Source organism: Amphimedon queenslandica, unplaced genomic scaffold (assembly GCF_000090795.2).
Source record: "Amphimedon queenslandica unplaced genomic scaffold, v1.1 AMPQUscaffold_13510, whole genome shotgun sequence".
Lineage (NCBI taxonomy): Eukaryota > Metazoa > Porifera > Demospongiae > Haplosclerida > Niphatidae > Amphimedon > Amphimedon queenslandica.
In genome coordinates this window covers 114,704-136,556 of record NW_003546254.1, presented here as the reverse complement: position 1 = coordinate 136,556, position 21,853 = coordinate 114,704, and the positions used below count along the sequence as shown (strand labels likewise).

Here is a 21,853-nt window from a genome sequence, read left to right as displayed (position 1 = left end):
ATAATTACGCTACTGTCTATTGCGAGGGTCTATTGAGTATAATTTATGACTGGTTTAAATTACCAGTTGTACCTGAAGCTATACTTGAGCCTGGCCCGGCCCCGCGAGCCTAGCCATAGTCATAGATATTAGAGTAAAGTAAATTTCATTTACTAGTCTCTATGGCCTAGCTAGCTAGCCATTCATTTACTCTAATCTGCATCTGGGTGTGCCTGGCCACGCCTATGTATGTTTTAATTATTAATACTTAATGGCGGCGTGTAGACACGTGTATCATCATAGATACATTAAAGTATCAATGGTATTATTCTGTTCGTTATTATGTCTAGGCTGAGTCAAGAACAACTTGAAAGGATAAGAGAAAACAAGAGGAAGGCCCAGGAGAGACTAGCCAGAAAGAGACCGCTACCTCAAGCCTCCTCTACTGATCTTCCTCCCCTTAAACAACCCCCCATCAAACCATCATTCTACTCCTCTGCTCCTCCTAGACCTCCCGTTAAGAAGCCTCCAGTGGGACCACAAGACAAAGTGTTATTTAAGAAAAGGATAACAGCTTCGTTTATATTGAAAGACGCATCACATTTCAAAGTGTTAGTTCCGTATGAGCCCACACTCATTGACTTGTTTAAAACGATTAAGTCACGATCTTATGGTAAGTGTGGCCTGATTTTTAATCAATTTTTCATCACTGTGTTCCTTTTTTAGATGCCAGTACACAAGTATGGAGTTTTGCATTACAAGACTATCAGAAATTAAGTGGGTAAAGGGTTAAAAACATGCACTATTTAATTATATTGGGTAATTTTAGTTAAGGAGATGAGAGAAAGAGTCCCTCATGTCCAGTTTGACTTGATTCCCAAACCAGTTCTTGATGCTTTCCATGGCAATAAGGGTGGGGCTAAGAAAACCACACCTATTAATTATAAGGACAGAATCGGCAGCCATATTTACTCAACTTTAATGGACTTTCAGAAAGAAGGAATAGAGTAAGTGGTGTTGAAAAAATTTCACACTTTTCTTTTAAAATAATCAATTTTTAGACTATTTTCCTGTTTTAGTCCCATAAAAGTGTTCCTAAAATCTCCTATCATTCTTTGCCTTTACGCAATACAGAAAGTTTGGATTAAATTGCAAATGTGCTATTCTTTCTTTGTATTGACAATTCAAATTTGGATTTTTTTTACAAATTTTTGACTTTGCTCAAAAATTAGGTAAAAGTCCCTGTACTATAGTACACGGTCTTGGGTCAAATTTTACCTAAATTGAAAAAGAGAGAAATCTCCATTTTAATATTTTTTTCTGATGCATATATATGTCCTTATGTTGTGTAGAAAATTTGAGCTGATTCTGATCAAATTTGGATTTTTTATGAATTTTAAAGTTGCTCCATATGATAATGCTTGCGAGCTCATATGAAGCATACTATTTAACTTAACTTGCTCTGTGGGAAACCCAGACTAACTGTACATTTGTATCAATAAATAATGTCCTTAGGTACATCATCCAGAGACAGGGAAGGTGTCTATTAGCAGATGACATGGGATTGGGTAAGACTATACAGGCAATAGCAGTAGCATCATACTATCGATCTGACTGGCCACTACTGGTTGTCTGTCCATCATCTCTGAAAATATCATGGGCAGAGGTACATGTACTTTTCTTTCTCTATCTCTCTTCCTCCCTCCCTCCCCACTCTCTTCTCTCTCGTTCTTTCTTGTCTCTCTCTTCCCCCCCTCTCTCTCTTCATTTTTCTTTTTTGCATTTCAGGCATTTCAGAGGTGGATTCCCTCGTTATCGAAAAAAGATATAAATGTTATCATGACCATGAAGTGTCCTACAAAGGGACTCGTTACTATTATTAGCTACGACCTTTTATCTAAAATGTCAAAGCAGTTCAAAGAGATGGGGCCAGGTTTTGTCATTGCAGTATGTTACTAAAAATAGCATGTTACTATAAATAGCATGTTACTATAAATAGCATGTTACTATAAATAGCATGTATTAGTCATCATTAATTTTTTCTTCTATATTAGGACGAGTCACATTTTTTGAAAAATTACAAAACTGCAAGATCGAAAGCAACTGTGCCATTAATAAAGGTGCTGTCATATTTATCATTTATTATTGTATTATTATTATTATTATTATTATTATTGTTGTTGTTGTTGTTGTTGTTATAGAAAGCAAAGAGGGCATTGTTACTATCTGGGACTCCAGCTCTCTCCAGGCCCATCGAACTATACACTCAAATAGCATCACTGGACAAACAGTTCACTCTATCAATAATTGACTATGGGAAGAGATACTGCTCTGGTGCACAGGTACTGTCAGGTAGAATATAACTATTCTTTCAGTCTTTGTTGGTTTGTCATACTGTATAGCGAGAAATTTTGGAGGATGTTAAATTTGTTAAATGGCTAAATTTTGGCGATTGGCAAATTTGTGGCATGTGCCATTTGATGGCTCAAAGTGGTGGATTTTTATTGGTTATCAAAATGCCAAATTTGCCAAATTTAATCTCTTCAAAATTTCCTGCTATATGGTAATTTTTCTGCTTCTATTTATAGAATAAGTTTGGTTGGGACTTTAGTGGCTCCTCCAATATGTCAGAGTTGCAACTTTTCATGGAACAGAAACTGATGATAAGGTAGCTCATTATAACATTAATTAACCAATCAATTAATAAATCAATCAATTGATTAATATTTCTTAGGAGACTCAAGATTGACGTCTTGGATCAGTTACCATCCAAGCAAAGACAGACTGTGAGTTATTAACTATTAGTTAATTAATTTTAATAATATTTATTAGGTGTTGTTGGATCCCTCTATGACTAAAGGGAGGGCCAAAGAATGGAAGGAACTACAAACTGAATTAAGCAAAGTCCCAACATTAGATAAAGCAAGCTAATATTATCTTATTATTTATTGGGCAAAACCTTTAATGATGAAGTGTGTAATATTATTAAAGTTAAATAACTACTCTTCATGACTAGGAACATTTTTTTCTAGTTATTTTATTTTATTCATGACTAGGGGCAATGCTTTACATTCTCTTTCTATTTATTTTATTTTATTCTTCATTTTTTAGAAAACTCGTAAGGCTGCTTTGCTTCCTTTATTCAGTAAGACTGGGCTTATGAAGCTACCAGCTGTGAAGTAAAAAAATGCGATTAAATTCAATATATAATTACAACTATTGACTGATGTTCTATTATTAGAGATTATATTATTGATCAGCTTCAAGGAGATAGAAAGTTATTAGTTTTTGCACATCACAAGCAAGTGATGGATGGTATCTGTCAATCACTCAGAGATAAAGTATATTATTATTATTATTATTATTATTATTATTATTATTTATTTATTAATTTTGTTTATTAGAAATATCCTTTTGTCCGTATTGATGGGAATACAGCTTCAGAGCTTCGTCAGCAGTATTGCGACAGGTTTCAACACGACACCAAGTGCCTGGTAGCAGTTTTGTCTATAACAGCAGCTAATACTGGTGAGGGGCGTGGTCTGGTTGCTATGGGTGTGGTCTGGTAACCAAGGGACATGCTTTAATTTTATGGTTTGATAGGTTTAACGCTGACGGCTGCTTCTTGTGTTATTTTTGCTGAGCTGTTCTGGAACCCTGGGGTGAGTTTTTTCATTACTTAACACAACGAGTCTTCTTTTACAATAACTCTGTGAATTCATTAGGTGTTGGTTCAGGCGGAGGACAGGGTGTATCGAATTGGACAGCACAACTCTGTTAATATTTATTATCTGGTGGCACAGGACACTGCCGATGACTATATTTGGTATTTTAATATTAAGTTACTAAAAATGAAATACTCTATTATTATTGTTATTATTATTATTATTATTATTATTATTTTATTGAAACTATTTCTCTTTATTTTTATTATTATTTTATTGAAACTATTTCTCTTTATTTTGTATGTCCAGGCCTATGGTGAGGAGAAAGCTTAAAGTATTGAATGAGGCTGGTCTGGCTGGAGAGGATTTCACTAGTTCAGAAAATGCAACACATGTCCAAAAAGTAAAAACAGCTAATGAATTATTGTTTTTTATTAATAATTATTAAAACTTTTCTTATTTAGTTTGCATCTGATCCACAATTAAAACTTGATGATTGGTTTATTGAAGACGAATTAAAACCGGAGCCAATGGAAGACAAGTATTTCAGTTCAACTCCACCCACTGCTGATGACCACACCCCTTGCCACGCCTCATCCAGCAGCACTGGTAGTACTAAATATAAGGACAGCGATGATGAGATTCAGGATGTAGGTGGCGATGATAATTCTGATGAGGAAAATGAAGAGAAATGGTTTGAGTCGTTAAACGAGAATGACCTGTCAGCTTTCTTTGACGATGATTTTGATTAGAAAGTCGGACACATTATACATTAAAATGAATCCCTCTATCTGCATGTGTATCTATTTCTCCATTTTATTTCATTTGATGTTATTTTTGTGTTTTGTTTCGATAAAGTTTACTGTACATGTATATATATATAAAAGAATAAAATAAAATAATGAATATTGAATTGCTACTACACAGATAAACAATAGTATGAGTAATATTTGTTTCTTAAACAGAGTCATCGTGGAATACCCATGTGGTCTTCTTAGGGTTTGATGGAGCAAACCTCATATACATTGAATCATCGTCTGGTTTTACCTTTAGAAAATAGCAATTTCTAACAAAATGCTTATAACTTTACTTAGCATATAAGATGATAAAAACATCAGTATCTTACTAACAAATATAATGATGAAAAAGACACGTTTTTGGAATGTAGCCTGGCCTATTTTTAAATGCTAATAGCTTGAACAAATTTTGATTTCCATGGCTTAGATCTAAAGGGAGTTTAGGAGACTTTTGGTCCTCTAGGTATTCTCAAAACTCCCATTTTTGGGCTCATATATATATATATATATACTGTATAGCGCTTTATTTTGGTGGCGCTTTATTTTGGCAATTTTGCTGTAAAATTGTAATAGACGGTTTTTAATTTGGCGATTTTTGTGTACACGTGCATTATTGAGCATGCACATTAATGATTCTGCTTGCAAACTGCCAATCGCCAAAATAAAACTCTGCCAAATTAAAGCACTATACAGTATATAGCCTAAGCCTTCTAAAATCTCACTTTTCTACTTAAATTCGTCTCCTAAAATTTATTTCTGGTCTAAGACTGCACATTACATGTCCTAACTTACTTTTTGAGTACATGAGCTAAGCATGCTTAGTATACTGAGGCAAATTGATGAGACGTTTAGGGCAGGCGACCAGTCTCTATCTAATATCGACAAACAGATGTGACCGTTACTGTAGACATGAGGATGGACGGGTAAATATGGCTTGATGAATGTCACCTTGAGGAAAAGAGAAAAGTGATAATTAATTTTTCAAAAAATTTTTGTTTTACTTGGGGTGAGTCAAATGGGTACTTGTCATTGAATTTTATATTTAGTTTAAATTGTTCCCCGCTATACAGAGTCCCTTCAGCTCCGGATATGTGTATTATCCAACTAAAAAATCAAGAAATGGGAAGGCAAAAAAAACAATTTATTAAACAAGAAGGAAACCACCAATTCCACAAACTTTGTTATATTATTCTCCAGTACAGAGTCGTCTAAGACTACACCCGGTGGAGGGCTTTTCTTTAATTCCATGTACTCCTTTTTGAGTCTCTTGAGAAAAGCCATTTCTTTGTAGGCGTGACTAGCCCCTCCCATAGACACGCCTATTAAAAAAACCACGTGTAGCCGTCACAATGGCGTCCACTGAAGACTTACCAAAGGGAGCTATAGGAGACGTTGCTAGAGTACAAGTTGATGGAGTGGTCGGTATTTATACTAAGTGATCTTTTTCCTTACCCTCCCGCTTCTCAGGTCGCCCTCAAGATCATCAAGCATTGTCAGGAGGAGGGGATCGGTACAGAATTGGTGAAAGGTTTTCTAGTTGGACTTGTAGTTGGGGACACTCTTGAGGTGACTAATTCGTTTCCATTACCTAAAGCAATCATCACGTCAAAGAATCAATCAAGTATGGGATAAAATTAAATTAATTATTAAATCTTTTATGAACTGATTCTGATTTTTTGAAAATTTAAAATTTGACAAAATTTTCTGTACTATAGTACAGGATATTTTGTCAAAAATGGCTAGGAGAGAATTTTACATTTTTATATTTTTTCCTGATACACATACATGTCCTTATGTTGTGTAGAAAGTTTGAGTGGATTCCAATCAAATTTGGATTTTTTACGAATTTTTAAAGCTGCTCCAAAATCTGGTAAAAGTCCCTGTACTATAGTACACGGTCTTAAGCCAAATTTCACCAAAATTGAAAAGGAAAGAATTCTTCATTTTAATAATTTTTTCTGATACATATACACGTCCTTATGTTGTGTAGAAAGTTTGAGTTGATTCCGATTAAATTTGGATTTTTTTATGAATTTTTATAAGACCTCTCCATTAGGTCAGTATCAACGTGACATGTTAAGTAATCTACGAAAAGTCAATGCGGACTATCACCAAGTTGGCTGGTACCAGTCAACTTATCTCGGCCCTCATTTCAGTCAGGTCTTCCTTGAAAGTCATTTTCAGTATCAGCTCGAAATCGAAGAGTCCGTCGTCCTTATATACGGTAAGCAGTATAACTCAGTATATTTTAGTATATTATGTGGCAGACCCCCTGAAAACAACTCTCGGGAATTTGAGCTTGAGGGGGTTTAGGTTGACAAGGGAAATGTTGGATCTTCTTAAGAATAATGACGTCTTTACTCCAGAGAGGTAAGTTTGTGCAATTGTAAAACTGAAATTTATATTCAGAATTGGCTATTTCGCTAATCAATTTCGTTTATTATTTTTATGTTGGGTGTTTTACTTCTGTTGCCATTACCTTTTTCCTCTCTTTCTCCCCCTCTTGTCTACTCCTCTCTCAGTCTCCAGGCTGCTGGTTTGAAACACGGTGACATGTTTGAAGAGTTACCGGTCGTCCTCCGTCAGTCTAACCTAGTCAATGGTTTACTGCACAGCCTTGCACCAGATGATCCACCATACGACCTACTACACCTATCAGCAACGTAAGCCTGTCCCTCTTATATCTCCTCTCTCTCTCCTTTCAATTCCCTAAATTTTGCTTTGTCTGTACTTTCTGTAATACCTCTCCCTTTTTCTTTTTCTTTTTGTAATAATTATTTTGTCTCTTCTCTTATTTCCAGGCAGCACCTGGAGAGTCACATGTATTTATTGATAGACTCCCTAGAGTCCTTACAGCAGGAGACTTATAAGATGTTAGGATATGAGAGAAACTATACCAAACAGCAACAAATGAAGCAGCAGTTCCTACTCAAGAGAGTGAGTCACATGTGTTAACAATTACCGTACGGTTGGTAAATTTCGTGGGATATTAATTTTTGTTAATTTTGCAGTTCATTTTTATCCATGAAATTTTAGCCACTACCACCCACACATAAAAAACTAATTAATGGGCCATGCTATTTCCAAGCCAGTGGAGGAGCCAAAGTCTTTGTCTATTATTCCATATTCCACTATATTCCATGTATTGGAAGCTAGTGCTCTAGATTCAAGTGAAAGAAGTTTGCTAACTGCTAGCCACGAATATTTGTACCCACAAATGTCAGCTTCTAAGGAAGTTTTGAAGAAAATGCACTCTTGAAAATTACCAACCATACAATAATTTTGAAATAGTTAGAATTTGACTGAAAACATTTTGAGCCATTAATGATGGCACGTGGCTACAAATTTGCCAAATTAAAACCCAACTTGCAATCATACCCAATATTATTGCTATCAATGATAATAATCAATAAATAAATTAATGGGAATAGTAGTACACTTTTGCTTATTCTTTGAATTCTTTGTGTGTTGTCAATTTGTCAGACATCATTGTTTCGTAACTTACCATGTTAGCAGCCACTACTGTTTGTGGCATGGGATGTTGGTTTGGCAGCCTGCCCAATTATTAATAATATTATCTTCTTAAACCATACATGTGTGTGTTGTATCTTGCCGCACACCAAAGGCTTTTCTGATTTTTTTTTTGATCAAAGGAAATGTCAAATTACAAACAAGTTACAGTAATTATTTTGATGGCATTGTGTGGAAAATTTTAAACTTTGAAGCTACGAAGTGAAGCCTATTTTTATGTTTTGTCGTAAGAGTACATTTGCATGTGATAATTATGCTATTTTAAAACTCCTATAATTATGTTAAAAAGTGACCATCATCTTTAATGTGTGTGTGTGTTTGTGTAGTATTTTCCTCCTTAAAAGTTAATGCACTAATTGTTGTTATTACTGAGGCTGAGATCACATCCTAATTGCAATTATATTTTAATTTATCACGTACACACTCACGTTTATATTTACCTTTGCATATGTTAATACAGAAAGAGGAAAATGCTCGTAGGGCTAAAGAAGGCGAGGAATTGCTACCCGAAGACGATAAATCAATTGAGAAAGAACTTAACGTGAAGCCAACCCATGCTCCTCCTAGACAGCAAGCTTTATTAACAGCTGAACAAGTCGAGAGTCAATGTGAAGAAATTATAGACGTGAGCGGACAGGCTTTCTCTAAACTCTATCTATCGCAAATGCTGAATCAGCAGTGAGACCTCCTTATAAGGAAGACTAGGAGTTGGACGGAAATTTTGTGCTTTATTAATTATACAAATTACATTTTGTACGCATATACTGGTAATTGTAATTTAATATCATATAAATCATTATAAGTCAATCATTGACTGTGAAATTACAAGTAGTCGTTATGGCGATTATAACCATTTTGTAATTCTTATTTTTTACTTCCCTCCTCTTCAAAGACTGGTGCATGCTTATTATCACAAGCATCAGACAACGTATGGAGGAAGATCAACATGTATGTAAAGGAAGAAAGCAGTTACTACTGATATCTGATTTGCCAAGTCCTTTATACACAAACACTTAAACTAGGAAAGCTATTAAATTATAATTAAAGGGTTGCAATTGTTTTTAAGTGGAGATACATGTAGCAGTACGATCCTGACAATGAAGAGTATGCCCTTCCCTCAAATTGAAGGTTAATGTTGTATCTGATGACAAGAGTACATAATGATTTATAACATTGTAAAGATTTTATCTGTCAAGAATGACTAAATCTAGAAGGACGTCCTGCACTGGACTTGACATACAAGTGAAATCATGCCTACTGTTTGAGATAAGATAACTAACATTTTTTAGCTTTACAATTTGGTCTCATCATCCAGGTGTCCTTAAGTTTACCATTTTTAGCTATAGATCTAACAATGATCGCATTGGGATATTTTGTATTGTATTTTTGTGTTATGTACATCTATAACCTCCTTCGGTCCTTCCCATACTCTTCCATCATGTGTTTAGAATGTGTTTGTGGCATTTGAATTGTTTATGTAACCCTCTGAAGAATGTCCATGGTATTTCTAAGAAACATCCATTGATCTAATTGCACTAGTGCACTTGCCATATACAGCCTTGTATCTTTGCCACACCACTAGCCAATTCAACCCTTAGCTAAAAACAATGTGTGTATGCTCTTTTTTCTTTGATCTGACTCTGTTTGGAAAGTTCATCCTTGCTTATACTTGGAAATCTTTTTATCTTTTTTTATATTTTGGCTCAAAGGTCGAATGTTGGCAGATCTGCCGTTTGACATTTGGCCCGAAACATCAATTTATGTCTATGATTGGAGCATCGTCCCTGTCCCACTATCATATTATAGAGAGATGTGATTTTTTGTTTATTAGCATAGTCCAAGAATATTTCTTTTAGAGCAAGAGACAATCGAGAATGTACACAATGTTCACAGGTAGTTTGAGGTTTAGATCTAAGCTATGCTCACTGCATATAAAAATATTCTATTTTTATGCCTAATATCATTTCACCACCAGACTATGGACTACCCCTTTATTATTGTAGCTTTGGGTCACAGAATCAGTTATTGTGGGCACTATGTGTACAAAAGCTATAGAGAAACTTCAAAAGTGTCAGGCAGATGGTGTCTAATGGTAAATTACACACCCATACCACATTGGCTCTTACTCAATGTTTGTAATGATTCCCTTACAATAATAGTCATAGCTGGTCATTGTAGACGTTCCTCTCTTTACATTGTCAATGATCTGCGATGTGACTTGTAAATGTTTGTCTTCTCTCTCACTCATAATTGAATGGTGCCATTATTCTTTTATGTCCATTATAATCCTATTATTTAAGAGATGTCTAGCCTCAGTCGGGAACTTGATTAGATCAAAGGAACATTTCTTTGTTTATTACTTGGAATTTCGCTTGTCGTCTGGTGGACTGTCTTCCTTTAATGTCATTTGTGGTCGTTTTGTAGCGAAGATGATAGGGAGGGACTGGTACTAATTATAATTAGTTTTGATGGTATTTTGGTAACCATTTTATGAATCCTCTTTTCCATTTAGAAATGAGACCATATTTGTTAATGTATCAACAACTTAACATATCACATTTTTTAATGACCCACTGTTGCAAGTGGTGTAGATTGTACCATTATTTTTTTGAGATGCCCATTTTGATCACTTTTGTCAATAATCATTTTTTATTTTATGACAACTTGAATAAACACAAAATTACATGATAAAACAAAAAAGATTATAAAGAGAGATGGGGAGGAGGGGGTGTAGTAAAAAGAGTGAGGGATGAAATCAGTGCACATTGAGGAGTATAAGGACAGTAAATAAAACAACACCACACATCACACAAATAAACTGGACAGATTACAGATGAGAGATTAAAATGTCATTCTACCGTTTAGTTTATCGTTTTAATATTGTATATATATCTTTATATATAGCTGGATGAATGAGTGACAACGAAAAAAGAACATTAACCGTGAGTGTACGAGATTCATTTGAGAACGCTATTGCAAGCAATACTTTCCTTCTTCTCTCTTTTCATCATTTTCGACTTTAAAGACTGTCTCCCAGGTTGTCCTGATCCACCCGCTTGAAATACAGACGGAGGAGGTGGTGTAGGTGTCGCTCCACCATTATTAAAAACAGCGCCGCTGGTCTGTTGAGCCCCAGTCTCCATAACGTTCGGCTTGTTTCCTTCGTAGACTCTTATGAGGTCATTGAAGTAGGACTGGATGATGTTTAGCGTTGAGCTGATGTTGTGGTTTCCGAACCCGTGGGAGAGGAGACTAAAGTTAGTAAGTCCTGGGTATGGATTGCAGGGGTCGTCTGGCCGGAGGTTATTAGGACCTCCCACAGTGTCTACCATTGCTTGTAGCTCTTGTATCAATACCCTAAAAATGAAATTCAGTAATTATAATATTTGAACTTCAAAATAAATGGGCTTGTACCAGTCTACTAATGCGTGTTTACACACAATCAGCAGTAACAATGTAAGTATTAGGCTGTCATAAAAATGAATATCCCCCATTACAACTGCAGCCCAGCCCATTGAAAATTAATTTTTACTGCCTGCAGGCTTGTAATCTCAATATAATATTGTTTTAATCACTTACTGTGCTGCCTGGACCATTGATATCCTTCTCTCCACGTGTGGGCTATTAATGTGCTGTGCTCCTATGATCTGGGCCAGTTCAGTATGAGGGAAATAATTCTCACAGAGCCTCTTAAAGTCCTCGGCAAGATGGACGGCCTCTCCCTCGACAAGAGAAGTGAGGAGGAACAGCTCTGTCTGCTTCCTACGCCCAGCAGGTAGAGAGAGGCCTTTTGCTTCTAACCTCTGTCTCAGATGATGACCACCATTCTTTGATTTGGCTCTATAAGGAATGATGCCATTAATATGATTTAATAAGAGTACACATAGAGAAACTCCCTCTTTTTCTACAGTTGCAGAGTTAGGCTTTACCTCACAGACTGCTACAACAACATTGCCAATAGCAATAGTGGCATTACCTCAATGTGTTTGGAATTAATGACTTCACGTGTTTGTATCATGCAATACAAATATAGGTCAGGCAGTAATGACATTATGGTGACTAATAGTGACACTCAGAATAACTTGATATGCTGGTATTTAATTATTAGAATCCTGATCTCACTGTTATTATTATTATTATTATTATATTTCTATTTTTTACCTTCTTAATATTCCTCCTAGTACTGATGCGTTGAGGCACTCTGGTCCTGAGAGACGTCTCCTAACTTCATCGAGTGATACTTTATATTTCTGTGTTGCACTCAAGAGGGAGAGTCTTCCAGGGACTAAACAGAATACATCGTCAGCTTCATCCCCTCCTCCTCCTCCTCCTACTACTCCTCCTTCCACTGCTCCACCCCTTGGGTCATCTCTGTTTGTCTCAGTCGGTTCAGGAGTTGAGCCTAGAGGTATGAAATATTATTATTATTATTATTATTATTGTTAATATTGTTATTATTACTATTGCATTCATATGTCATTTGATCTACTCTTGACTCATGTACCTGTGAAAGTACATGTACACGGATACAATATCTCTATTGCTAACTCATGTACAAGTACAAGTACATATATGTCCATTACATGCATACTAAACTCATTACTGTACATGTGCATGTACATTCATGCTGGATAAAGAATCTGTCCTGTCTAATAATGAATAAGGAGACATACAAACTACAGACATATTAGGATATGAGGTCACATTAAGGGTACAGAGGCCTACTACTAGTATATCAATAAGACTTCATAGAATGTCCACGAGATCATCCAATCCCAGGAAATCATGATCATAATTGGTAGTGACCTTCAGGCTGTGTATGCTAACATGGGCAGATATTATATTAAAGAGTAAAGAGAGTCCCCCCAGGCTACACAAACATCTACTTGTAGCCATGCATGATTCCTGTACACTTACTACTAAATACAAGTATTGTCTATGCAAACCAAGCCAGTGTTATTGGAATTGAACCATAACTGTCTACAATATTTCCTTCTTATGAAGCTTGCAAACACACATAAGCTCATTCATTGCTGGCCTATAGTCATTATTGTAAAGAACCACAACACTTAGCATTGGGCTACCAATCAAGAATGAGTGGGTATAGCGTGAATATCATTGCTACCGTACATGTATATTTCACTCCAGCAAGTTCTTCAAATACAGGCCATAGTGAAAGTGGCTGTAAAAACAAGTCGAGGTGGATTTAGGTGGACGAGGAAAATGCTCATCATTCATTTTTAACAAAATATTGCAGACCAGAGCATAAAGTTTATCTACCTCATTAGATATACAGGACTTTAACCTACTAACAAAAACAAAAAACAAACAAGCTTTTCTTGAGAATCATGCTGCCCTTTCACTTTTATGCCCTTCCACTTTTTCCTTATACTTTCCTACTTTCCCTATCCCCATATGTGTACATACATGTACATGTATGTACATGTACATGTATATTACTAGTACATGATGTATAAATCATTGCATAATTATTATTATTATTATGCACAACCATGTATAGATTACATTATTATTACTATTACTAGCAGCATACTACTCCATACATTATATGTACATGTACATGCGTAATACAGGGAGGGATTGTTTTTGGCTTTTGTTGTACAAACAAACATTCCAGTCAACACTGTACACTACAACAAAAGTAACTGAGTGGTCATGCGATCAATACACGAGTATTATAAGACAAGTATTCATTACATAATGTGTTGGCAGGTACTCTCATTCAAATATGTACCTGTACCCTGTTTATGTGTGAGTGGTAACACTGACCTCTACTGGACGAAGGAGAAGAGACACAAGATGAGTTTTGTAGAGGATTAGCTGGACTAGAGTGATATATGACATTAGTATAGGCAGCCTGTGGAGAGAAAGTAAGAGAGAGAGGGAGGGATGGAGGGCAATAAACACATGATATGGTATACTAAACACTTCACCATGTCACGGGCAAAATATGATACAAAATTGTAAGATTTAGAATACAAGTGCATACTGATACAGATAAGGCAAAAACAGGATAATGGAGTGACAGATGTGCTGCTCCACGTATAAAAACAATATGGGAAGACCTGGCAGAGAGCACACCTACAATCCTAAGTGACTTGTAAGTGGTCTTAACCACATGACTTCCCCTATACTTCACAGGCACTTTATTAAGCCTGCCTACCCTGCCTCCTCTCCTCCCCTCCACTACTTTGCTCTTCCCATTTCTTGCTTAATATCTCTCATTATCCTCTTTATGTCATTGGCCATCTCTCCTCTCCTCTCTCTTTCCCCCTCCTTCTCTCTCTCTTTCTCCCTCCCCCCCCCTCTCTCTCTCTCTTCTTGTGTACAGCAGGTAAAGGTGAAAATTAGATAAAGCCTCAGTCTATTCTCACGATTATTATTAAATAAAGAAATTGAGAGGGAGAGAGGCCTTATCACAAACAGGTGTGATCCCCTTTAAGTGCTTCAATAGATCACACTAATGCATTTAAGAAAAGGGACACTCATTCTTCAAGGCAGCAAAGATCAATGAGACACAAATACACACCACACTCAAGGCAATTCTCTTTGATCACGTCCTTACTAAAGCTTTGAATGTAAAGGCCATGTACATGTACAACCTCTCATAATCAATGTAGTTTGTAGTACAGATAAAATACACTGTGAGACATGTAAATGTACAGGCATTGGTGACAAGCATAATACATGACACAAGTCTTTGAAGCATTATTGACTGAGATGCATACATCTACCACTACTAACATGCCAATAGTAATTGAATTAATTAAAAATAAATATTTTATATTCCTTTCTAGAATATGTTTGTCAATAGATGACTTATTATTGGATAGTTTACTTGGACTCTCTCCTTTCTGTTGTCCCCCCCCCTCTCTCTCTCTCCCGTTCACATTATGCACACACTCACTCTATGTACACATTAAAGCACATTAGAGAGCTTCAAAGCTACTTAATGAATCTCAAGATGCATACAAAGCAATATCACCTTACACAAAGAAAAGTGAGACTATTCACAAGTCAAGTAATGGCCTTGTGTTAGTAATAAGGAAGGCTGTGAATAACAAATGGAGTTGTGAATTAATATATGCACTCACTCCATATGCTCGCTCAGTATTGTTTTTTATACATGACTCCAGGCTATGGAGTCCAGTACTACAATAACTGACCTTTGGCAGTGTAACAACAATCACTTACATCACTATGATTGATTGGCCGATTGATATAATAATAATAATAATAATGATGTACCGACACTCATACCACACAGAATTGTAAAACTATAAATTGATGCTATGGCAATAATGCAATCTCCCCCTCCAACTCTTCCATATCTCTCCCACTTATACTATAAGAATAGTGGATTGGTTTTAAAATTAATTACCAGATACAGTGGTACACACACACACACACACACATACACACACACACACACACTCTGTCACACCTGTTTGGCATAGCCAGACAGGCTGCCCTATAATTGACCACTAGGAGGTTAAGGCACTCATGCAGCTAATAAATGGACAACAAATACCGATAGAGGATCTGTTATTAGTGACTGTGGGCTATTGACTATCCTCCACATGAGCTCATGCTATAGTGAGTGAATGAAGAAGACATACGAAGAATTGTGAAGTGATAGGGATCAACTAATTAGATGAGGAATTATAAAATGATTAGACACACATACAAAGCATTTTAATGTACTTTATACAGGCACATATATACCAGTATGCTACAGGTAATTTACAATCAGGAAGAACTTGATTAGCCTGAAACAATTTATCTCATAATACTCAATACATATATAGGTCAATGATGTATACTGCTGTGTATACTTGGGCAATCCTTGTGGGTAGTATCTAAGGTTTCTGAAGTTGGACAAGTCATTATTATCTCTACAGCTTTAAGAATAATAGAGCAGTCAGAGATATTTTAAATTGGAGCAATGCAATATAATGATGTAAAAGTATCCATCTTTATTTGGAGACATAATGACATTACTTGCTGACTTCTAGTCAAAACAACTGATACCTAATTCAAGTGTGAACATAATTGAGAGTCTGTCCTGAGGTAACACAATAACATATCACTGGGTTTGATTAAATAATTGTAACTGGGCCACACTGCGCTCTACGTTCACATATAAACGGCATGTTTACATTTGACAATGGGCATTTGCATATTACAAGTGTGAGGAGAGAAAATGAGGCTCCCTTGAGATTAAAACAATGGGAAAGGAATTGCCTGAGGTGATTGTGTGGATGGGATTATAATTTATGGCTTGAGGTACAATATAAACTACAAACAAGCAAAATTAATTATTAATGAATATAAGGATTAGTGGATGATGCTGTGTACATAAGCATTCGTCTTTTATGTCTAAGTGGTTGTCCGCATAATTGCAGTTCAAAGTGCACTGTAAGAATACATGCCCTTTACTCTCTCCCTCGCCCATCATTAGTACATGTACATACATGTACATGCGTGTAGCACTGCCTTAAGAAAATGGTGGGGGAGAGATTAATGTACCATGGCAAGGTATTGTAAATGCTGTAGGGTATAAAAGCATTGCTGACCACTCATCTCTGTATGCATAAACACTATACATTTTCACCAAAAAATACACAAACACACACATACAGATCCTTTCATCTTTTTGTGTAATCAACATGTGCATAACAAACCCTCTCTCTTTTTCCCTCTCTCTCTCTCTTTCTCTCTTACCTGATTCTCATATCCATTAATCCTGTGCTCTGTTGTAGTAGAGAGTCCAATGGAAGAAAGATTAGGATTCCCGCTTGAAAGTAAGACAGGAGGAGGAGGAGGAGGGAGGAGGAGAGAAGGTTGTGATCCTACTACATCTATCACTTCATTTTCGCCAGATCCATCATTATCCTCGTTAAGCGAGGGAGAAGAGACGCACTCGTCATCGGACACTGGTTCATCGGTCGGCGGTATGGTCACTCCAACGTGATACTCATCGGGTGCAACTCTCATTCCAGACCCGTGGTCATCCCGACTGGTATCTCCGCCATGATGGAGGCTTCCCTCACTCATGCTAGAGCAACCACTGGAGCTCTCCACCGAAGGTATGGAGGCAATGGAGGGAGGGGCACGAGGAGACCCAACGAATAGCATAGGGGAGATAGGGGAGCGATGGCTATACATGTATAGAAAAGGAGAGGAGATGTGACGCGGGGAGTAAAGGCAAGGGTAGACACTACTGCTCCCGCCCCCAGGAGTGTAGCTCATTTCTTGCGTGGGCGTAGAAGAGTCTTTTTGTCTCTCAGCCTCGTCTTCTGATTGAGGGCGGCCCCCGTCCGTGGATCGGTTTAAGTGTGATTTGACGGTAGAGGGAGGGGGAGGCTGATGGTGTATTGGCCTGGACTGGAGTGAAGGTGAAGGAAGTATCGGGGTACTTCCGGTGCTATTGCTAGGAACAAGTGAGGCTCTTGATGGAGTGGACAGTGAAGGAACAAGGGTCATTGAAGGATATATGAAAGGTGGCGTTCCTGTTGGTCTCTTTCCATCGTAAGCTGATCCTCCTGTCATTGATGCCAGGAGCGAGGCAGGCCAGCCTGCAACGTGAGGCTGAAGCTGGAAGGATCGCCGTGACTCTTCAGCAGCTAGTCTGTGGAGTCTTTCCTTCTCTTTTTGATCCTGTGAGAGTAGTGATGGTGAAAGGAAAGGATAGAGTAGGGAGAGTAAAGATCAAAGGGTTGAGATAATTGGGTGAAAGGAGAGGGGGAGAATTATAGTACATTTCCCCCATAGAGAGATATCTCATGCAAGTACACATTGCTGCAGTACTGACTTACCATTTTCTGTATCTTTCTATTTGGGGGACATGCTGAAGACTGTCCTCCATTTGGTACAGGTGATGACCTCTTTCTTCCCACTCTCTCCATTATCACAAAGTAGTCAAGTCAGTAGTACTATTATTATGCTGACCTAAAATAATAACAACACCTATTATAAACTTGTCTCTGCTTTTTTTATCACATGATTCCTCTCTGTCTTCAGTAATATTACTTTACAGATATTCCCTCTCTGCGGGTTAGAACAGGAGACTCCAGTCTGGAGCCTCCTAAACCCTAATGCAATACCCTGTTTGGGTACAATTCGTACTGGAATTATTGTTAAGCTCTGCTGCTACCTGTCTTTGGCTAGTGTTTACACTCAGCCCCGAGCCTATAGTCTGAAGGGCAAAACCAACAATCGCAGTAGGACAAGGATACCAGTCTCCACACTAAATGCTCTTTATTGTTGCGTTTATGCAAAACAACCGGCATTATTTTTATCTTTTGCGGGGATTTCGCCCACCGCGCATAGATTCCAGCATGCATGCATAACAACACTGCCCTCTCGCTCCTTTTCTCTGTACTTACCTCAAGAAGCTTGTGTCCCTAAAGCAAAGTGAGTATTTCCACTATGCGTCTTCTTTCGACTAGCAACGGGGACCCGCAGCGGTGAAATCAGCGAAGAAAATAATCAACTGCGTCAGTCTTGCAAGACGAGACAGCCTCTCTTTCTCCTCTAGTGTCTTATTTCTTCAGGATATGGAGCGATGTTGAACTTCTTATTTCAACATCATAACTACTACGGCCCACTCCCGAGGCGGTAGGGATATCAAAGAAACTAAAGAATGCCGAAAATGCATGAGCTAATTTATTCATAGACCACCGTGAATTGTTTACACTCGACGCCCACGGGGCTAAGTGATTCTCTCTACCCGCCGGTTTGCCCGGGTAGACCAGACCTTCAAGATGGCGGGTGCAGCCTCGTGGGTAAGGAAAAGCATTGATTTGTCAAGACTTCCCAGAATAAAGCTAAATACACTGCAGGACCTGCCTGGGGCATTGAAAAAGGTAATTTTAGTTTTAAAATAACAATAAACATTTCCTTATGCAAATTTATTGTGTTATCCACAAAGTTTGAGGTAATTCCAAACACAATTTTGAAGTTATGAGCTCTTGAAAAGTGTGGAATTCTACAAATAACCACTAGCTTATATTTCAGCCTATACTTGTCTAATAATGGCTTTGGTAATTTTTTTACATTTTCTGATTCACATTTTCTGATTCATATCAGAATTTACACTATGGGGGAGGGGTTGGGCCCAGACCTGGGGTTAATTAATTATAAAACATCAATTACAATTACATGCAAACTTTTTGAGTAATTTTAAAATTCATTAAAAAATCCAGTTCTGATCGGAATTAGCTCAAACTATGTATACAACATCAGGACATGCATACGTATCAGAAAAAATAAAATAAAAATGGAGAATTTTCTCCTAGCCATTTTTGACAAAATACCATGGATCTGGGTTTTCTCCAATCATAAAGTAAATAATAATAATAATAATAAGAAAAAGTGTTAAGAGTGTGTGACAGTGACAGACAAGAGAAATTACGAGAGAGAGAGAGAGAGAGATCAAATTAGGAGCAAGAAAGGCGTTTTAATTTGTATAGTAATTAATGTAAGTGGCTTGAGGCAAGCATACGTGTATGCAAATAGATGACAACCCTTGTTTCCTTGTTGTCACTTATAAACGAATTAATGGGTCACTTTTAAGGACTTTCTCTTGTTATCGAAATTGATTTAAAGCATTATAATTAAGTTAATGTATAGTATTACTTAGTACTATGGCAATCTAATTATTGCTATAGTGTGTATGTGTGGGAATGTGTATGTGTACCTTTTAGATAAACCACAGATATGTGAGTGGTTACAGTATCGCGTTACATTTTGTAATGAGTGATCCATTTCGTGTACAGAGTGTTTTATTGCTGTAGGAGCGTAGAGTTGGACGTGGCCCTGGGTCTAAAAGAGGGAAGACTTGCGGGCGTGGTCACAAAGGCCAAGTAAGTAGATGGTGAGTTATAAATGGTTTGTAATGGGTTCGTAGGGTCAGAGAAATCCTAAAAGCATTAGGGTCGGTTTTGAAGGAGGACAGACGCCATTTTATTTAAGAGTACCGAAACATGGATTTAAAAACAAGTATGCTCGCCTTTCTCCTCTCTCTCTTTCACTCTCTCTCTCCCTCTCTTCCCCTCCCTCTCTCTCTCTCACCATTCCAGGTTCAGAGTGGAGTACAAACCTTTTAATTTAGGATATTTGCAGCACCTCATAAACACAGGGAGAGTGGATCCCTCTCAGCCAATAGACATGTACACACTGAACAAGGTCAATACTCTTGGGCACATCAAACATGGGATAAAACTACTCGCAGACGTAAGAATAAATAAATAAATAGATAGATAATAAATAAATTAATAATTATAATTAATTATGCAGTCGACACAATGTAGAAATATGCATAATGAATAATGATTGTCCATTTATTGATATTTTAGTTCCTTCTTGATATTACATTATGCAAAAGCTCTATTGTGGTATTGTACTATACGATAAAGTCCTGTTATTCTATTTCCACTTGTTTTGTGTGTGGTTAGTATCCAGTAATTGAATTAGAGCTCTCTGAAGTAGCTAAACCACTCGCAGAGCATCACTACTTGTGTATTATTATCTCTCTCTCTCTATTTCTTTTATTTTTATTCTATTCTTGTCTTTCGTTCCTCTGTCTCTGTCTCTCTCTCCTCTCCCTCTCTCTCTTCTCCAAGGGTGCAGATTCGTTCACTTCTAAAGTAGACATAGAGGTTAGTCGTGCTTCCAAAGCTGCCATTGATGCTATAGAAAGAAATGGAGGAACGATAACTACGACTTACTTCAATAAACTCGGTCTTAGGGTTCACCTGAAGCCAGAGAAATACGAAGAGGGTAGGAAGCCACGCCAGGCCTTACCGGACAAATATGACATGAGGTACGTTAAAAATTGTTTTTTTTTTTCAATAAAATTATTTTACTCTTTTAGATATTATTTAAATCCTGAGAACAGAGGATATCTTCTAACTGAAAAGGGAGAGCAAAGACTAAAAGTATGATAATAATAATTATTATGCACTAATCCATTGGTTATAACATACTACAGTCTACAGTATGTTTTTCTCCATGATGTTGTTACTGTGTTTTATAGCTTACAGTATATATAATTACCTAATGCCTTATATGCAAAAGGTGGCGACAAAGCCAGCTAAGTTTTTGAATTTTTTGTTCCATTAAACATATGTGGCCCTGATTCTGTTATATAATTATTGGTTAATTATTATTTTATTAGCGTTGGAGTAAGAGTAACAGTTTTTATTTAATAATAATTTGTTCTTCCTATCTCTTTTATAGGAGGGCAATATGGCTGGTGCTTATCTCGGGGATGATGGTCGAGTTCATATTCCAGGAAAGAAAGTTACTCTTTATTCTGAACCATCACCGCCAAAAGATAAAAGTAAAGGAAGTGAAGAACAATGACAACAACAACAACAACAACAATAATATGTATTAAGCACATCATGGTCTTTAGTATAATAAAGAATGTAACTTTGACTGAGTCAAAATTAGGTGGATGAAAGCAAGAGCATTGATGAAAGGGTCATTTATAAAAATGAGAAAGGCTACAGATTAAAAAATAATTTGAAACCACATCTTATTCACACCTTGAGGTATAAACAATTCTTAATAGGGTGCCAGAAGTTTTTGGCTGCTCTGCAAATTTTTTCCACCCAACAAGATGCCAAGGATAAATTCTTGGCTCCAATTTAAAGAAGCAATCCTGCCATAGAGGCAGATGCAGTTGCTATGGAATATGCTATTGCAACTCGAGTGATTTTTCAGTGAACAATGTAGGAAGACTGATAGTCCATGAAGCTGTAAAAGGGACGAGAGTACAGATGAGTAAATATGGAGTATGCAGCTTAATGTCTTCTAGCTTTGTTGTAATTACTAGAACAAAAAACATGGTGA

At 36.9% G+C, this 21,853-nt stretch overlaps 5 protein-coding genes across 5 annotated transcripts; 3 read left to right on the top strand and 2 right to left on the bottom strand.

The window, feature by feature from the left end:
* The first annotated feature begins 251 nt into the window (after window positions 1–251).
* On the top strand, window positions 252–4,472 carry LOC100638246 (SWI/SNF-related matrix-associated actin-dependent regulator of chromatin subfamily A-like protein 1). Its single transcript, XM_020006153.1, has 17 exons — window positions 252–652; window positions 706–756; window positions 809–986; window positions 1,495–1,645; window positions 1,768–1,926; window positions 2,034–2,099; window positions 2,181–2,321; window positions 2,568–2,647; window positions 2,714–2,765; window positions 2,812–2,901; window positions 3,091–3,158; window positions 3,221–3,320; window positions 3,384–3,507; window positions 3,583–3,641; window positions 3,705–3,805; window positions 3,954–4,047; window positions 4,109–4,472. Exons 1-17 carry the CDS (start codon window positions 322–324, stop codon window positions 4,394–4,396), a joined length of 2,133 nt encoding a protein of 710 aa, XP_019861712.1. The 5' UTR covers window positions 252–321; the 3' UTR covers window positions 4,397–4,472.
* A 35-nt stretch (window positions 4,473–4,507) lies between these two features.
* Window positions 4,508–5,758, bottom strand: LOC100635218 (ubiquitin-conjugating enzyme E2 W-like). Its single transcript, XM_003383445.3, has 4 exons — window positions 5,619–5,758; window positions 5,443–5,545; window positions 5,234–5,389; window positions 4,508–4,691 (listed from the first exon to the last, which is right to left on the bottom strand). Exons 1-4 carry the CDS (start codon window positions 5,750–5,752, stop codon window positions 4,602–4,604), a joined length of 483 nt encoding a protein of 160 aa, XP_003383493.2. The 5' UTR covers window positions 5,753–5,758; the 3' UTR covers window positions 4,508–4,601.
* On the top strand, window positions 5,752–8,800 carry LOC100638119 (eukaryotic translation initiation factor 3 subunit H-A-like). Its single transcript, XM_003383466.3, has 7 exons — window positions 5,752–5,859; window positions 5,909–6,062; window positions 6,498–6,665; window positions 6,709–6,811; window positions 6,964–7,104; window positions 7,243–7,378; window positions 8,433–8,800. Exons 1-7 carry the CDS (start codon window positions 5,791–5,793, stop codon window positions 8,652–8,654), a joined length of 993 nt encoding a protein of 330 aa, XP_003383514.1. The 5' UTR covers window positions 5,752–5,790; the 3' UTR covers window positions 8,655–8,800.
* A 1,167-nt stretch (window positions 8,801–9,967) lies between these two features.
* LOC100637992 (uncharacterized) lies at window positions 9,968–18,468 on the bottom strand. The gene is made up of 7 exons (XM_003383465.2): window positions 18,382–18,468; window positions 17,812–17,944; window positions 16,718–17,653; window positions 13,763–13,850; window positions 12,134–12,374; window positions 11,552–11,812; window positions 9,968–11,329 (listed from the first exon to the last, which is right to left on the bottom strand). The coding sequence occupies exons 2-7, from the start codon at window positions 17,899–17,901 to the stop codon at window positions 10,930–10,932; spliced, it is 2,016 nt and encodes a 671-aa protein (XP_003383513.1). The 5' UTR covers window positions 17,902–17,944; window positions 18,382–18,468; the 3' UTR covers window positions 9,968–10,929.
* Window positions 18,469–18,733: 265 nt separating this feature from the next.
* On the top strand, window positions 18,734–21,447 carry LOC100635096 (50S ribosomal protein L15-like). The gene is made up of 7 exons (XM_003383444.3): window positions 18,734–18,861; window positions 19,792–19,860; window positions 19,905–19,996; window positions 20,077–20,230; window positions 20,620–20,819; window positions 20,871–20,934; window positions 21,236–21,447. Exons 1-7 carry the CDS (start codon window positions 18,760–18,762, stop codon window positions 21,359–21,361), a joined length of 807 nt encoding a protein of 268 aa, XP_003383492.1. The 5' UTR covers window positions 18,734–18,759; the 3' UTR covers window positions 21,362–21,447.
* Window positions 21,448–21,853: the final 406 nt, after the last annotated feature.

Excerpts from the sequence above, each read along its gene's own strand:
- LOC100638246 (XM_020006153.1), top strand. The coding sequence starts at position 322 with ATGTCTAGGCTGAGTCAAGAACAACTTGAAAGGATAAGAGAAAACAAG. Across the intron at positions 757-808 it reads ACAAGACTATCAGAAATTAA|TTAAGGAGATGAGAGAAAGA; the intron begins GTGGGTAAAGGG and ends GGGTAATTTTAG. Across the intron at positions 4,048-4,108 it reads ATGCAACACATGTCCAAAAA|TTTGCATCTGATCCACAATT; the intron begins GTAAAAACAGCT and ends TTTCTTATTTAG.
- LOC100635218 (XM_003383445.3), bottom strand. The coding sequence starts at position 5,752 with ATGGGAGGGGCTAGTCACGCCTACAAAGAAATGGCTTTTCTCAAGAGA. Across the intron at positions 5,546-5,618 it reads CTGGAGAATAATATAACAAA|TTGGATAATACACATATCCG; the intron begins GTTTGTGGAATT and ends TTGATTTTTTAG. Across the intron at positions 4,692-5,233 it reads TTAGCTCATGTACTCAAAAA|GTAAAACCAGACGATGATTC; the intron begins GTAAGTTAGGAC and ends TATTTTCTAAAG.
- LOC100638119 (XM_003383466.3), top strand. The coding sequence starts at position 5,791 with ATGGCGTCCACTGAAGACTTACCAAAGGGAGCTATAGGAGACGTTGCT. Across the intron at positions 6,063-6,497 it reads CACGTCAAAGAATCAATCAA|GTCAGTATCAACGTGACATG; the intron begins GTATGGGATAAA and ends CCTCTCCATTAG. Across the intron at positions 6,666-6,708 it reads GTCCGTCGTCCTTATATACG|ACCCCCTGAAAACAACTCTC; the intron begins GTAAGCAGTATA and ends ATTATGTGGCAG.
- LOC100637992 (XM_003383465.2), bottom strand. The coding sequence starts at position 17,901 with ATGGAGAGAGTGGGAAGAAAGAGGTCATCACCTGTACCAAATGGAGGA. Across the intron at positions 17,654-17,811 it reads ATAGAAAGATACAGAAAATG|GATCAAAAAGAGAAGGAAAG; the intron begins GTAAGTCAGTAC and ends CTACTCTCACAG. Across the intron at positions 11,330-11,551 it reads TCAATGGTCCAGGCAGCACA|GGTATTGATACAAGAGCTAC; the intron begins GTAAGTGATTAA and ends TTTCATTTTTAG.
- LOC100635096 (XM_003383444.3), top strand. The coding sequence starts at position 18,760 with ATGGCGGGTGCAGCCTCGTGGGTAAGGAAAAGCATTGATTTGTCAAGA. Across the intron at positions 19,997-20,076 it reads AAACATGGATTTAAAAACAA|GTTCAGAGTGGAGTACAAAC; the intron begins GTATGCTCGCCT and ends TCACCATTCCAG. Across the intron at positions 20,231-20,619 it reads GGATAAAACTACTCGCAGAC|GGTGCAGATTCGTTCACTTC; the intron begins GTAAGAATAAAT and ends CTCTTCTCCAAG.